This window comes from Brachyistius frenatus, unplaced genomic scaffold (genome assembly GCF_029030835.1).
Source record: "Brachyistius frenatus isolate BFR_SWC_R1_liver_20210118 unplaced genomic scaffold, ASM2903083v1 Contig_42, whole genome shotgun sequence".
Taxonomy (NCBI): domain Eukaryota; kingdom Metazoa; phylum Chordata; class Actinopteri; family Embiotocidae; genus Brachyistius; species Brachyistius frenatus.
The window spans coordinates 1377641-1395046 of NW_027210641.1; the positions used below are offsets into that span (position 1 = coordinate 1377641).

The 17406-nt window shown below is 40.0% G+C and overlaps 1 protein-coding gene across 2 annotated transcripts in view; it reads left to right on the forward strand.

Annotated features, from left to right (window-relative positions):
* ubr3 (ubiquitin protein ligase E3 component n-recognin 3) overlaps positions 1-17406 on the forward strand; it is a 37193-nt gene that overhangs the window by 1804 nt on the left and 17983 nt on the right. Inside the window, exons 4-26 of one of the 2 annotated variants that reach the window (XM_069702537.1) lie at positions 245-391; positions 795-835; positions 1202-1268; positions 1351-1481; positions 1704-1932; positions 2675-2854; positions 4247-4380; positions 4533-4619; positions 4704-4769; positions 4863-4952; positions 5051-5179; positions 5292-5344; positions 5441-5574; positions 6019-6104; positions 6191-6332; positions 7686-7782; positions 8832-8973; positions 9391-9495; positions 9592-9762; positions 10771-10803; positions 11686-12131; positions 13478-13566; positions 16886-17035. In XM_069702537.1, coding sequence (XP_069558638.1) covers positions 245-391; positions 795-835; positions 1202-1268; positions 1351-1481; positions 1704-1932; positions 2675-2854; positions 4247-4380; positions 4533-4619; positions 4704-4769; positions 4863-4952; positions 5051-5179; positions 5292-5344; positions 5441-5574; positions 6019-6104; positions 6191-6332; positions 7686-7782; positions 8832-8973; positions 9391-9495; positions 9592-9762; positions 10771-10803; positions 11686-12131; positions 13478-13566; positions 16886-17035 — 2949 coding nt within the window. The remainder of the gene's footprint in view (positions 1-244; positions 392-794; positions 836-1201; positions 1269-1350; positions 1482-1703; positions 1933-2674; positions 2855-4246; positions 4381-4532; positions 4620-4703; positions 4770-4862; positions 4953-5050; positions 5180-5291; positions 5345-5440; positions 5575-6018; positions 6105-6190; positions 6333-7685; positions 7783-8831; positions 8974-9390; positions 9496-9591; positions 9763-10770; positions 10804-11685; positions 12132-13477; positions 13567-16885; positions 17036-17406) is intronic. The other variant, XM_069702538.1, reaches the window with a different exon arrangement.

A 17406-nucleotide genomic window follows, 5' to 3' on the forward strand; every position in this document is an offset into this window, starting at 1 on the left:
TCGCCATATATATATATATATATATATATATATATATATCTTTCTTTTGTGGCTTAAGCAATGATTTTCCTTTATTAAAGTAATATTGTTATGCTGTTTCTTTATTGTTGTCTGTTACTGTTAAAGTAAAATTTACTTCTCACAAGAAGTTTTGCTTTAAAGTTGCCATGAGGTTTTCTTTATTTTGAGATTTCAACATGACATTAGTTCTTGTTGCAGTTCCTTTTTTGCTTCACTTTTTCAGGCCAAGAAGAGAACTTGTACGCTAAAAAGAACTACGACAAGTATTTGTCAGCGTTGAAGAATTCAGGTCTGGTGTCTGTGGATGAGAAAGCTCAAGGTGATGTCACTGTTGGTGCTGAAGGAGGTGCAGGAGCAATGGCCCTGTTGGGTAAGATCAAATATGCATTTTAACATGAACTATCTGTCAGCTGTTGAAAATGGCTTTATTTTTTAATAACTGTTTAAATTCTTGATAATGTTCATGTATTTCTCAAGAAGTCTGTTGATTTGTCTGATTTCTGACCTTGTATGCAGCAGAATTCACAGTTGCAGTAACTTTTCTCTGCTATATTTTACACCGTTCACAAGAAGTGTCTACATCGTGGAACATACTGTTCAAACATGATGTCATTTGAGACCAAACTTTTCATAAATCATTGGAAAGAACATCTGTCCCAAATTGACCATGAATTGTCAATTTTTCTCTGCCATGTATTCATGTGTTTGTCCGGTTGTGATCGATGCTGCGAGTTGATGCTTGTCGCTAAATTCTTTTTTTCTTTTTTTCTTAGGAACCACTGGACCAGGGAGTCCAGATGAATCCAGTAAAGAGGTATGCGTCACAAAAAATAAGTAAATAAATAACAGTAACTATTTGCCTCTTAGATTAAGTTTAGTGTGCAAAAACTGAATCTATTATTGACTTTTGATTAATTAGATTTGATGAATCTGACTGATTTCGTCTGTATTTGTCTAGTTATCATTTTAAACTAATGATAAATGCCCATCACTGACATGGGCCCACATTGATGTCATAAATTAGTTTTAATTCACTCTCAGTCAACACATTGAATTGGTGCAGTAATTAAATGATTAATAAACATATAAAGTTAGTCTATTCTAATTTGATATGAACTGATTAGAAGTTACTGTTTTACATTTTGTAAATCTGTTTAAATTAATGTTGTTTTTGTCACAGGACGATCAAGATGGAGGGCAGTCTGTTGGCCAGAGGAAGAGGGTTAAGCTGAGTAGCAGTACCAAAGGTATACAGAAAGAAAAAGTAATGCACCAATAGATGACCTAATCTGAACTGCCTATTTATTAAATTCCTTTTTCTGTCCTCAGACCCGTGTATTATCGAATCTCTAAAGCATAAATGCTTCCTGGAAGAGTTGCTGTTTTGGACAATAAAATACGAGTTTCCTCAGAAGATGGTCACCTTCCTACTAAACATGTTGCCAGATCAGGATTACAAGGTATTTCACTCTTCCATGTTAACATTTTTTATGACTTTTAAATGCATGTCTGGTCTTCTGTTTTAACGCATTTCCTTTTTGTCATGTTGGAGACTCTTGATGAAGTGAAATGATGCCTGGTGTGTACGTTGTGTATATTCTGAAGACTAATTGTAACCTCATTAAAAGGGACACTGTCACAACAGTAAGTCTTAATTGTGTTTCTCTCTTCCTCTCTGGCAGATCACATTTACGAAAACATTTGTTCAGCATTATGCCTTCATCATGAAAACACTGATGAAAAGCCACGAGTCGGATACAATGTCCAACCGCATCGTACATATTAGTGTGCAGCTGTTCAGCAATGAGGAGCTGGCTCGACATGTGACAGAGGAGTGTCAGCTGCTGGACATCATGGTCACAGTCCTCCTCTACATGATGGAGAGTTGCCTTATTAAAAGTGAACTTCAGGGTAAGTTGCCCAAACATGTCAGATTTTTAATTAATCTGATTTAACACACTTCATCACACCTGGTATTATTAAACGTTAGCAGCACGAGGGGTTCTAAGATTGTTGATTGTTCCTATTTTTGACTGATCTTTAACCGCTTTGTTAATTTTCATGGTGAAACTGAATACAATTTTTAGTCACACAAATCTGGTACATGAAGCCGTGAAAGGTTGTAAGAAGAAGAAAACTGGACTGTTTTCAAAAGAGCAAAATATAGCTGCTAAGTTTGCTTTGTATTTTTTTTTTTTATCATTCTCAGTGTTGGCAAAGCATGCACAGATGTTTCATCCCTCTGGTCTATCTCTTTATGTTCCCAGTGAAAAAAGCCTGAATTTCTCATTTAAAGTGGAGTCGTTTTTCTTCATTGTCACCAGGTTTTGAGTTGTGTAACTTGCAGGTGCATTAGCTCATGTCTTTCTGTACACCATTTTCAGTTTCTTTGAACGTGTATTCAGATAATATTCAGATGTCGTAGCCATAATTCAATTCAATTCAATTCAATTCAATTCAATTCAATTCAATTCAATTCAACTTTATTTATATAGCGCTAAGTCACAACACAGGTTATTTCATGGCACTTAACACATTAAAGTCCTTACAACAAGACGTTACAATATTATACTGAGAAACCAACAATTCAACAATTCCCACATAAGCTAGGAGGGAAAAAACTCCTCTTTTGTGTGTTTTTCTTTTCTTTTAGATGAAGAGAACAGTCGCCATGTTGTGGTGAACTGCAGTGAAGCACTATTAAAGAACAACACCTACTGGCCCCTAGTGAGTGATTTTATCAACATCCTTTCACACCAAAGTGTCGCCAAAAAGTTCCTGGAGGACCACTCGTTGTTGATGCTGTGGATGAGCTTTGTGTCATTTTTCCAAGGTAAGTCATACTATATGTGGAAATATATTTTCTTATATTTGAGCAGGAGAAAATGCTGCACAATACATCACATTTACACACAAATCCGCACACTGATGCCACCAGAGTTTAGCATTCAGTCTGCTTTCTTATGGACATTACGAACATTTCAAAGCAATTTGTTGCCCGAGCATCATTTGCGGAGACGCTTCCCTCAATAAATGGAGTCTTTTTAATGTGGAATTACAGAAGAACAGATAGGTGAGAAGACCAAGTCTATATTTACCTGTTATCTGTTCATTTACATACATACATCACTTACATAAGTGTTAGAAATGAGACAAATGGTAATGAAAGAGGTGTCACTCTTGAGTCACATAGCATCCTTTGTATGGGAAACGTCTCGTATTGTTATTCAGTCCCTTCAGGAAATCTTGCATTTGCAGTATGAAATAGCAATTCAACCAATCTCTGCAATATTTGTGAGTTCTTACAATTCTGCAAAAGTCATGCAATTTCTCCGCAATACAAGTAATCTAGCGAAGCGTTGCTGAAGGTATTACAGCATAAAGTAAGCGTTTCCAAATCACTTTACTTCATCTTAAAAAAAAAAAATTCAAATATTTCCATTTAATTATTAATAATGTGCATCATGCTTATGATCAAATTAGATGATTATGTCTGAATCTTTTATTTTTCCGGCAGTAGTTTAAAACAATTTTTTTCCACCTTTTTTAGTTGCAAAAACAACTCAGCGAAGTTTTCTGTCTTTGATACTGGCTCACATTTACCCCAAATATTGTGGATATAGTGGTTCCTCCATTATTCAGTCACTTGACTGTCAGTATGTTATTAATACATTGTGTGATCAACATTTGATTTGAAGGATTGCTCCTACTTGTGAAGATTTTCTTTGGACTTTACATGCTGACAGGATGTTTAAGTCAGACAGAGATGACCTCATCTGTCCAATTTTCAAAAATGGGAGTTGTGGGATCTTTGACGTTTTGTCAGTGAATAAAAAATTGTGATTGGAGCTGCTTATTTGCGATGTGTACTTCACCACCACCCTAAAAATAACACTCACCCTCGCACAGTGGGCTGGAGTATCCCCTTGCTGAAGTTATGAGCACAGTGTCACTATTAGATTGTATCCATGTCTACGACACTGTTCCTGCCATAAACTGATATATTTGATAGAGATTTATAGAAGAGAGATTTATGCTGTGCACATGAATGCAGACATTTCATTATGTGCATAAACAAAAAAATATATTTAATGTAAAAGAAATCTGCATTGGATTAAAAACAGCATTCTTTGTGATGTTTATTTTTTATTGGATGCTTCTCTTAAGCATTAAGAACGGTTTCATGTGACTATCTAACTTTTGAAATCATTTCCTGCTGCGCTAGGTATGAACCTGAATAAGCGGGAGTTGAATGAACATGTGGAATTTGAGTCTCAGACATACTATGCAGCATTCGCAGCAGAGCTCGAAGCCTGTGCACAACCAATGTGGGGTCTCTTAACACACTGCAAAGTCAAAGTAAGTCCTGTCTCTTGCACTCATTTACAGATCCTGTATGCATGCCTGACCATCGAAGATCAATAGAACATGCATCTAGAGCATCCTGTGCTGCATGCTCGCACTCCCATATTCTATTATGAATGTTAACATGTTCCATTGTATGTGAACAGGAGACGCAGGAATACACTAAAACTGTGGTTCGCTACTGTTTGGAGACCCTGCAGATCTGGTTTGATGCCATTGGCTTCGTCGATGAGGTAAATTAAAATGGAAAACTATCATATTTACAAGAACGTTTTCTCCTCCACTGTTCCTCATAACTTCCTGTGTATCTTTCACAGCCTGCTCCAAATCAAGTGACATTTCACCTGCCACTCCACCGCTACTATGCCATGTTCCTTAGTAAGGTAAGCAAAAGGCTTTCATCTCTGAGGACATCAATTTTCAGTCAATCGATATGAGTTTATATGGAACTTAATTGTTTGGTTGAAAATTCCCAGGCTGTAAAATGCCAAGGGTTGGATCTGGACAGCCTCCTGCCCGACCAAGAAATGCTGATGAAGATCATGGTGCATCCGCTCCAAATCCAGGTATAATGCATGAAAGCCACTGATTGATTTACTTTTACCTGAATATCACCTGCAGGTCTGTGGCCATGTGTTTAAATATTTACTCTGTGTGGCTGCAGGCGTGTCTGTCGGAAATCCACAGCAACATGTGGGTCAGGAATGGTCTGCAGATTAAGGGACAGGCTATGACCTACGTGCAGTCACACTTTTGCAACTCCATGATCGACCCAGACATCTACCTGCTGCAGGTTAGGATTGCTGGATCGCAGACATCAGTGTCACTCATATGCAGCATGTCATTATTTTCCTTATTTGTCCCAATTTATTTTAAATTTCCGTTTCCTCCGTTTATTTTTGCAGGTCTGTGCATCCAGATTAGATCCTGACTACTTTATCTCAAGTGTTTTTGAGAGGTAAGCTCTGATTCTAATATCAAAATGCTGCATAAATCATTATTAATTTGCAAACGGGTGATGTTGCGCACATTTACATTGTGTTGTCTGACACAGGTTTAAAGTGGTTGATCTGTTGACGATGGCGTCTCAGCACCAGAACGCTGTGTTGGACTCTGAGCAGGAGAGACCGATGCTTGAAGGTGCGCTGACCTTTCTGGTCATACTGACAAGCCTTCGCATTCATTTGGGTAAGTAGTGCAGCTGAGGATACCGTAGCAAAGAAACAAACACCTTTCCATGCAGTTCAAATACAGTTCATAAACTATTATTGCTGACACTGAGATGTTGACACAATAGTAGTAAGTTGTCAAGCGCTCACTTGTAGCCACTGTTTCTTTTTGCTACTGCAGTTTTGTTGTTGTTTAGCATACAGTATATCCCAGGATGTGTGAGTTTACAAAAAATAAGCCATCAAAGGAAAATGTGATGCCGGGTATCTCTAGTGTGGCGATCTATAGTAGTATTGGTACATCATCGATAAAGCCTTTAAAATGAACTTTTGACGTCTGGTCATAAATATAGAAGTGTAACATGGCACTTTCAAGATGTTTCTGTCATTTTATCCAACTACTGTATTGAAAGTTAACTTTGTCAATTTGCCTTCACGTTCTCTTTCTCACTTTCTCTGACAGGGATGACAGATGATGAGATCCTTCGGGCTGAGATGGTCTCTCAGTTGTGTATGAATGACCGTACGCACAGCGCTCTATTAGACCTCGTATCCTTCGGTTCGAAACAAATATATTAAGGAGTAGCTGTACTCACTTATTCATAACAGTACTTTCTTTAAGCATGATGCCTTAGATTCCTGAGAATCCCAACCCAAAGAGTGGCATTGTACCGGGCAGCTGTAGTTTCGAGGATATGCTCTCTGCTGTGGCGGACTTCAAAGCCCCGGTGTTTGAGCCGGGAGGCTCCATGCAGCAGGGCATGTACACGCCTAAAGGTAGGAGGAGTCTGTGATACACTGACTCACCATTGTAACAAGGCTGGTACGATTAAATGCTGAATTTCCACAAAATGTTGATGTGGGACAGAAATCATGAAACTGATGTTGCACTTTCACATAGTTTGTGTGAGCTGTCAGCACTGGAGAGCATCTCACTCCTGATGCTATACAGGGCCGATATTCCATATTAAATTATATCTGAAGCCCATTAGTCTTGTGTGATTAAAATGCTTTGTCCTGGCGAGAAATCGATAATTGTTTTTCCTCGTTGTTCTGTTGGAGGTTTTTCCTTCTAACTGTCGCTCGAGAGGGAATTGTTGAATTGTTTGGTTTCTCCCTATAACGTTGTAACGCTCTGTTGAAAGGACCTTACCATGTTAAGTGCCCTGAGATTGCTTATGTTGTGATTTGTTGCTGTATAAATATAATTGAATTGAAAAATAGAATTAAGCCTGGCACAATGCCGTAGCTATAAAATTCGAAGCCCCATTTGCCAAGAGCTGGAGTTAAAATCCCTCACTGGTTTGTGCCACCAAGGTTTCTTCTACCAGCCTTTTGTTGGTTGTAGCATTTGCACAGTGGAGTTGATAAGTTAGGAGCAGCATGAAGATCCAGTGTGTCTGTCTGCTGCCCTCCGCTGGTCAGCAGCAGCGTTACCTCTAACAAAGATGGCAATATTTAAGGAATGGGTCCAAATCGATGTATGAAAATGGAGAAAAATTTAAAATAGATTCTACAAAGACGGGTAATATGGCATTTATATTAAGAAAATCACAGCGCTCCATTTTCCATTTGAATATAACCCACAATAAAAGATAAGTTTTTGCGACATTTATTGTTTTATTTTCTGTTATCTTTCTAGAATATTTCTTAGATCCAGCAGCAGTTGTTTTGTGCCAAGCGACAATTAGATATCACGTGTATTTGGAAAGTTTACATGGTTCTCCAGTAAGAAGAGTGACGTATTTTTACATTCTGGTGTATGTAACATTTTTCAACAGATCAGAATCTGTGATCTAAAATAGGCCCTGAGTCCATCGCAAATGGTTTTAGAGATTTGACACAAAAGAAACAAATGTATGCTTAATACCTTCCTGTGAAATGAATGTCTTACACAATCCATTGAGACTGATATCTATAATTAATACACATTTATATTCATGATTAGAAATGTGTAAAAATGATCCGATTGAAGCTGAAAGTCTTGAGCTTTAGATCTTTGTCTTTGGTGCTACCACATGGGGGCAGGCTCGCACCACTTACATAGAGAAGGTGAAAACCAGAAAAAAGGGAATCAATGTCACTTTGAACCAGATGTTTCAAAGCATTTCTCTTCCTTTTCTCCACCAGCCGAGGTGTGGGAGAAGGAGTTCGACCCCATCATGGTCGTTCTCAGAACAGTCTATCGGCGTGACGTCCAGTCAGCAATGGACCGATACTCCGCATTGTAAGTCCACACTGCTCATAAATATCCAACCAAATAAATGATGTTTATATAATTAGGGTACTTTCTTCTTAATTCTGTGTACATTTCTGTCATTGTCCACCCCATATTGTCTCGATGCTATTCTTTTGTCGGTGTGTTCATGTTCCGTCTTCCTGACAAAAGCCAGCCGGCATCATGCTCTGTTGAGTCTCGTAGGGTCACCCCCCCTCTCCCCCCCCCCGACCCCCCCATGAAGGGACATGATAAGAAAGGTCAGATCCACCGGCCGCTGCCGGGTTGGTTCCAATTAGATAGCTGTCGAGAAAAATCAATATTTCAGGCTAAATTGTAATAGAATTGAGGAAATCGTTCTTGTTTGATTGTGCTACAGACGTCTCCTAAGACAAACATGTCAGTGGAGGTGAAGCAGATACCTTGGGGTTAATTTTCTCGGAGGTTTCTGGTACGTGTGAAGATGCTAATTGTACCGACGGGGTCCCTTACTGAGTGCTTCTGTATTTGTGAAGATAGCCTCTCTGTAATGGGATTTTAGGCCTTCTCTGGTGTCGCTGTAATTCGTGGATATCTGGATGGATTACTGATGGTCTTATTTCTTTCACATACAGTGTGCCCTTTTCAAAGCAAGCATTTGGTCGTTCCAGTTCAGAAGAAACTGAGGCATATTTCTCCCTCAGACATATTGAAGCTGCCGCTGCCACCTTCAGAGTCTGATACCAGCCTCATGTTGCTCATTTACACCGTTTGAATATGATGGATTGCCTGTCACCGGCCCCGGTTCATGTAATAACGATCCCATCATCACTAATACAGTGCTGCCCATCTGCTGCTCCGATGGATTGACTGAAATCTTTTGTGCGGTGATTTATTCTGAACAATGTTCGGTGTCGTTTCACCAAACTCTTCTTTCTCTCAGCATTTGACCTTCTGTGGAAGTTGAACCTTCTGTTGTATGTAAACTAGCACCTGCAGTGTAGGTGTGGTGACTGCTATGTTCTCTATATTTCTGATTTATTTATTTATTTGTTCTTTTGTGTGATGACATTACCTAGTTTGAAACAGTTTGGCATTCACACTGGCAACCCATGGCCTCCTTACAAGGAGAGGACTCCCCTGCACCCGTGTTACAAAGGTCTAATCAGGCTGTTACACTGCAAGACGCTGCACATTGTGATTTTCACCCTCCTTTACAAGGTGAGCTCTTCAGTGACTACTCATGCAGTTTAATATAGCACTGTCCTCCTTGCATCTCAATTTACACCTTGAGCTAAATGTTTGGCATATTCAATTAGCGCACAAGGAATATGACTCGGCTATTAATTGGTGCTGACATGTTAAAAGATTCTGGTACAGGACAGGACTGACGAAGTGCAGCATAAAATGAGCAGCGCTCTTAGTTTAGATGAGGCAAAATGTATTTAAAAGAGACAGATGAGGAGTTATTAAAGTGTAACAACACCAGCACTTTAGTATCAGCTGCTAGGAAGAGAACAAATATCCTGTTTATATATGTATAATAATATAATTTAGAATTTACAAAATACAAACATTTTATCCCCTGAAATGTTGTTTAATTTGTTCTGCAGTGTAAGCTAATAGTTTATGTTCTAGATTTGGATGGATCACCCGAACATGTCTGAACATGTGCTGTGCATGGTGCTCTACCTGATTGAGTTGGGCTTGGACAACCAAGTTCAAGACAACAAGGAGGACGAGGTGAGATATATGTCAAGAGTTTGAGTTGCAACCACTCTTGTCATTGTGGAGACTTCCAATTGCTCACCGGTGTCTCGTGGGATGTTCTGCTTCCAGGAGCCTTGCATTGAGGAGCACTGTCATGACAGCTGGTTCCCTGGCACCAATCTCCTCTCCAATCTGCACCATGTCATCAACTTTGTGAGGGTTCGGGTTCCTGAGACGGCTCCTGAGGTGAAGAGAGAGGCCCCTCCCAGCACCAGCACTGAAGCGTCTTCTTACGGACAGGTAACGGGCGGCTGCACAAAAGGCACAAATAATAACAGCAAATCGCTTCAATAAAATGTATTTTATTACATCGTTCACATCTGTGCACCGCGGCAGTCAATTAACGCAGTGGATGTAGATGAATGTTTTAATGCTCCAGACCCAGATAGTTTTCACAGGCTGTTCAAGCAAGGCCAGTATTTATCAGTTGAATTCATCAAGTAGCCAAAAACTCTTTCCTGTGGGAGGCCGCTGTCGCTGTAAATCTGCTGAATTGTATTCATGTCTGCTTAAAGGTGAACCACGTGTATTTTTGTCAAACAATCCTGTTTCCAGACTTCATGCTAAGCTAAGCTAACGGGCCGCTGGCCTCATATTTACAGCACATGCATGAGAGTGCTTCTCTTGGCAAGAAATTATTCATATTTCCAAAAATGTTTTTGCTTTAAAATTTTGTTTAAGCAATAAAGAAATAAAAACGCACATGAATACATGTTGAATAAGGCTGCATCTCACAACCTGGAGTCTTCCTACATGGAACTAAAAGTAGCTGCCATGCACACGCCATGCACACGCCATGCACACGCCATGCGGGTGTCACACTGTCCGGTAAACTGAGAAGGGAAGAGTGCTGTGGTGATTCCACGTTGATTGGTTCTGACAGCCGTTATATTGAGTGGGTTCGGACTGTTTTGACTTGTTGGTAAACCAACTGAATCTTTATGAACTTGACATTATCAAAATGTATTGCTTATAATATAAGTTGCCTGCATGAACGCGTTAATTATTTAACATGATTTTACTTATTGCAATTTGATTTTAGTGACTCTTTTTTTTCACTGAGCTTTACAATATTTTGTGAACATGACTGCGAACATTAGCTTGTCAGGTTCTGTAGGTCTTCTTTGTCTTCTGCCTGGACATGCGCATGGTTTATTTATCATCCTGCACTGCTGGTTTATCACCTTCATGTTCCTCTTTCACATCATCATTACTACTGTTGTTCATTTTGCTTTGCTCGTTCCACAGAACCCCAGGCGTCTTGCAGGGAATTGGCGAGAGGTAGCTGCCTGCACTCATTTCTATAAAAAAGGCTAATGGCTGTGATGACACTAGCAGCTGCATTTCTCTCGGTTTTTATCTCTATTATGAAAGAGTCTCTTTGCATGAGATTGTTTTGTTGGTTTCAGAGGAGGTTTGCCTTGGTGTGTTATGGCGTGTGTATAATGCTATGCTTCAGCAGTTCCCTCCCTCTCGACTCCTGAAACTAATTACGTGTGTAATGCAGGTCTGAGGTAAACGCTTTTTAACCGCATGTCAGAATGATTGATGTTGCCTTGACTGGACTATATGATGTATGTTTATTTAACAGTGCAGCTCGAGTCCGTTTTTTTGTCAGGTCAGGTCATGGCAATCCTTCGGATGGCTTGTGTGCATTATTTTTCCCTTTTAACATGGTGTCCTGAGTGCTATCAGTAAAGGTAGTCGTGAAATGTCGACTGAAATTTTCTAATGGACATTTGCTTTGAGTTTAAGGTGTATTGTTCCTGTATGAATATGGTAATAACACATCCCTCCGATCCATCAAAGTCCATAAGACTATTAGGGATGTAATTTTTTTTTAGGAATTGATGTTTGTGCTCAAACATGGATCTGCCAAAGCACGTGCAGCAGATGCAGGTGAAATACGAAGGGATGTTGGTCACGAGGGGTTTATCTTCTGTCTCTGTTCGTATATTGTGGTGAATCTGTGAGCGTTTGATACTTGATATGTATTAAGTTCATGATCTGTGTCACAAGCTGAAAGAAGATTTTATTTGAATGTGTGACCGTATTCATTTATGTCCCATATGTGTTTACAGTGGGTTCTTGTGGTTAAAGCCCAAATGTTCACCAATTATTAGATTTGATGTAAATAAATGTGAATATTTAACTCTTTCTCAGAACCTTCGTGAAGCTCAGGTGTTCAGCCTGGTGGCGGAGCGCAGGAGGAAGTTCCAGGAGATAATCAACCGCAGCAGCACTGAAGCCGCACAAGTGGTCCGGCCCAAGAGCTCGTCGACGCGCTGGGTTCCACCGGGGACGCCCCCCCAGCTGGTGACCGAGATCCTGGAGATCCGAGAAAGCATGCTGTCCCTCCTCATCAAGCTCCACCAGAAGTTGTCATCCAAGCACAACTCTCTGTCGGCGTCTTGGCTGGAGGACATGGACACGAGCCGTCACGCTCACGGAGACGGCATCACAGCCATCGAGCGCATCCTCACCAAGGCAGCCACGCGCAGTTGCCAAATCAAGCGTAGCATCCAGGACATTTGTGGAAAAGTGTGTCCTCCAGTGCCACCAAAGAAGAACAGTCCCACTGACAAGAAAGCCATGGATAAAGAAGAGAGGTAAAGTGATCATGTACAGTTTCATTTGCACAGATCATTAATGTTGCTCAGTATTTCTTTATATTAACACTCATTATCTCTTTGTAGTGGTTGTGGACTGATGTTGTTTTCATACAGCAATCTAAAAAGAGAGCTGCATCATCTTTAGTGTTATTTTACTTTACTATAATCAAGACATAATCTATTCTTTAAAAGGGAAATTACGACTACAGTACTATGTGGCTTCTCTGAATATTGAAACATGAAATTCAAATGTTTGTATCACCATAAATATGGGGTCAAAGATGAAGTCTCCTTTTTTTTTAAGCTAAATTTCTTAAATTTAAATTTCTCTGTTTTTCTTCTTTCGATAGACAACAATCTGCACATTTAGCACATTTGTTGCCGTTAACACTGCACACTTTGCATTGCCATGAAAATGCGGTCCATTGTCTGTTTGAAAAGTTAAACTCGGAGGGTTTTGGCTTTTCACCTCCCATTCACCCACTAATCTGGGTCTCCCATTTCCCTACTCGTAATGATGATTGAACGGGCTATAACCGTTTGATAATGGCCTGCTTCTGGGGTTGGCTTCACCTCACAGACAAAATTAAAGGTAGACCCTCTCCCATTCACATGAACTAGACCTGTTTCCAAGGCAACCACCAGACGGTGGAGTGGTCAGTGGCAGTGCTTCGAAGCTCGTTCTTCAGGCTGGTTGTCGGCATCACTGAAAGTTATTGAGCTGCATTTGTTTATGTCCTCTTATTAGGGGCTTCATTTACAGTCAACTCTCAGCCTGCACGTCTGCACAGCAGGGCTTAACCCGCCATATTAGTTTATTAATCAACCTTTCCCACTTATACAACAGCCTTGTTGAAATCAGACACTCTTCCCTGTATGTGACAGTACATAGAAGAATGTGTTGCACATGCTGTGGGTGATGAAAGGTAACACAACCTGCACAACAGCTCTCACAATACTGTAAAGATGAATCAGAATCAGCTTTATAGGCCAGGTATGTAACATCATTTAACTTCAGCTCTCAGTGTGAAAACAGACAGACATAAATAAACAAATAAAACATAAATAGACGTTAATTAATGCTCAAAAGAAGAAAGGTGTTGCCGGTAACTTATGATCAGAGCCGTGCTTGATCCCGTTTTCACTTCCTTAGTGTTTCTTTTCTCATAGAAATGTTCCGTATCCCTCAATATAAACTGACTGGTAAAATCCAGATATTTCTTCGGTATAGATTATATTATCAGGATACCCTCGCAAGTGGTATTTATTTGGTTATAAGCTCAAGGTAAACGCTGGGTTGCATATTCATCAAACAGAATTTCACTTGTTGTTTTGTCTTCTAGACGTCTGAGGGCCAGAGAGAGACAGCAGAAACTGCTTGCTGAATTTGCCTCCAGGCAGAAGAGTTTCATGGAAACAGCCATGGATGTTGGTAAGAACTTTTTTTTTTTTTTTTTTTTAACTGGTTGCCTCAGTTTTATAGATTTAGAGCTTTAAATGACCTCACACACACACACACACACACACACACACACACACACACACACACACACACACACACACACACACACACACACACACACACACACACACACACACACACACACACACACACACACACACACACACACACACATAGCAGCCACTTCCCGATTTCTGCTTGCAAAGAGTTCACTTTCGGTTTTGGCAGGACACTCTGCAGAAGCAAAAAGACTTCCTGTCTTCATTTCAAATGAAAAGCCCTTGATCATTATAGAAATATCAGGCCAGGCCAGCTATATACTAGGTTTTGACCTTGTTGTGTTTCTGGGCCGCGTTAAAATGACTAAAATGTAGATTAAATATCTGCAATCTTTACAGAACACCGTTTGGGATATTTTAACTTGGGCTTGTCCGAGTACTGCAACAACCACTCTCATATAGGATGCAAAGGTCTTAGGCACTTTATATGTCCATCATGCCGTACCATCAAAGAGTGGTCTGAGTGGTCCCATATTAATTCTGCAGCATTAGACAGGGAGTCCTGCAGTAGATGTTATGGCCCCCACACAGCCCCAAATTCACAGAAGAACTGTGGCCAGTTCTTCAAGATGCTTTTAATAATCTATCTGCCAAGTACCCTTAAAACTGTTTAAGAACGTACTGTGGAGAATTATTCACTTAAATATGGATTAGATTTGGGAGTTGTCTGTTAACTTTACTCTATGAAGTTCATTTGTGAATAAAAACTCTCTAAAAGTGCCTAAAATCTTTTTGCACAGTACTGTAGGTGTGCGAGACCTTTTAAAAAGTACAAAACACATATTAACACTTTTAGTTTGAAGGACATCCTGCTACTGTGGCCCTTGAAGAGAAAGCGCTGCTGGCTAAAATAAACCTATCATTGCTGTGTGTTTTTCACTGGGGCAAGGTGACAGTGGGCCGAGTCTCTGCAGGCCTTTCACAAGACATTGAGAGGAGGGTGGTCCTGTGGGAGGGAGGGTAGCTGCTGGCTGGGAGGGCACATAGGATCAAAGCACTAATAGTAGGGTGGACTCCCAGGGCCCACCCTGACACAGCATGGTTAGCGAATGAATAATGGCTGCGATGTTCTGAAGGACCGAGCTGGCAGGACTGTGCTCCCACGTCTTCCTGCCGAGCTGTAATTTTAGTTGCTTTACTTTAAGCTGCGTGTTGGATTTACATCACCGGGACTGAAGCACCATTTAAATGGGATGAGAAGGTTTGCTTAGGTTATGAGATATTTCTGAGATCTCTGCCTCCATCTCAGTACGAGGAAGGTGAATGGAATTTTATATTTTGTACTCGTAGGGTCTGATTTAATAAAGGTTTGCGTGTGTACAATCACGTGCAAACTTCACATCAATGTCCAAGCTGATCTACTAACGACGTGCAGTGAGGATTGACGTCCATTTTGCGTGTTATACTATAGAATATGTAGAGAACGGGGTTTTACACCCGTGGAAACATTTTTGAGATGACAGAGGGAAAAATTACATATAAAAAAAAAAAAAAAAAAAAATCAATAAACTAAACTAGATAATCAACAGACCTGTCTGTGAAAAGTTATCATTGAAACGACTTTTTTTTGGTAAACTATTCCGTGGGGAAGCTGGCAGCGCGGCCTGTGGATCCTTCAGAGTAGCCTGGATGCAGTTTCATAAAAATAGATGTTGCAGTTGAAATTGTAAATGTCATGTTTTAATGCACCACAAACTAAATCCCAGACAGAAACCTCAAAGACAGATACGCAAAGCCTGAACAAATTAAACCAAAGCTGTCTGAAATGCTAGATAGAAGTTGGTCAGATCATTTCTGTGAAACGGCCCTTTTTCAGTAGCTCTGGTGCTTTTTGACTTTAGATGTTTCATAGTTTTAGGAGCATTCTCTAAAAACAAGCTAACTTTTGAAGAGTTACCAACTTGAGCTCATACAGCTTTTCAAGAGGATTTATACATTTTTGCTGCTTGCTTTTCTTACCTTTGGAGTGTGTTTGAGTGCACGCAGACACATTGGTGACTCGATGTACTCGGATGGATGGCCTGAGGCTAAAGCTGTAGCATTGACATCTAATGCAAACAGTTTTCATTTCCCCGGGAACACAGTGACCTCTCCTGAGAACATGTTCTTCCAAAAAGCAATAAATCAATTTCTAACACAGCTTGACATTTCTACACAGTGTTTACTGCTCAAATTGAACATAGTTCTTAACATTTATAACCGATATCACATTATGAGTTCATTTCTAGTGCCGTGCCAATCGGGCAGCGACTGTAGGTGTAGCAGTGAGTGGATTTCATGCATTTTGACGTTACAGACAATTGTATTTTGCAGTTATTTAGAATTTATTACAAATTCTGTCATTACCGGTTTAACAATTGGACTGAATAAGTATGAGTCGTTAGTTTTGAGTGGTTATGGGATATTATTTTTCTTGAAATGCCCACCCCTACCATTGACCTCTGGACGGTGTGGTCAGTTTTGACCTGCTAACCAGGCTTTTAAATAAAACCCATCCGGTTGCTGTGCCCCCTTTGGAAACAATTCTGTCAAGCCACAAATTAATGTTGAGAAAATAAAACATTTTCTGACTATTTCACTTAGTTTTGATGCCTTTACAGATTCTTAAATATTTATTTGTCTTACAAGTCAGAACTTCTTGTGTTTCTAATTTTTTTTCTGATTATTTCCAGGTTTATGAGCATGTGACAGGTTTTCAAAGTGATGTTTGGACCACATAGTACTTTATGAAAATATTGCATCTTTAACTTTAAGCTGTGTTACAAATGATTGGATACGCCAAAAGATCAAAGCCTGAAATTGTTCATTTCCAGTATAAATTAGAAAGAGGTAGTGTTGCTAAACAATGAATGCTATTTGCTGCCTGAGTGGGAGCATGGCTGGAAATGACCTGCCCTTATTATGGAGAATTACCTCAATTACTGATCTACCCAAAGGAAAACCTTTCAGACATCATTACCTCTAAATATCTCTCACTGTGTTGGACGCTCTTCACTTACCCACGGGTGAATGTAATACTGACACATTATTAAACTTAATTTATAACTTCTCTCTCTCTCGGTTTTTAGTAATTATTGGCTTCAGGTGTTTAGTGTATCCCAACGTTATAGTTTTTGGTATCAGTAATCTTCAATCTACATTCACCGTAATCATTTTTTGAGATGAAATCTTTATACAAATAAGCTTTTACAAACTTAAACTTAAGTTATTCTTTTTCTTTCACGTGCCAGAATCCCCCGACACCGAAGCAGCGATGGATCTGGGTGCCTCTGAAATGATGGAGTCCGAGGTGCTTTATGACTGCGTGATCTGTGGCCAAAGCGGACCTTCCACTGAGGACCGACCCACTGGACTAGTGGTTCTCCTCCAGGCTTCTTCAGGTCAGTGGGGGCTGGTGATAAAAAGAATTTGGGGGGTGGGCGCAATGTTTGTAAGCATTTTATTAAATGCTTACAGGTGCTGACAGACTACCAGCTGCATTTTACCAGCAAACGATCATTATGTAATGAATTTATATTTTACATGTTAAAGTAGTATTTTTGTCCTCTCGGCGTTGGAGGGATGGGGGGAGGAGGAGGAGAGGGGGGTATTAACAAACCGCTTCAGATATTACATTTCCCAGCATTCTCCCTTCCCTTTCTTAAATGCTGAAACTAATAGAAATCCCTGTACAATTTAAACATGCATCACGACTCGTCTGCCTCTCTGGTGACTCTTACCTTTTAAACCAACAGTTATTTTTTGCACCCTT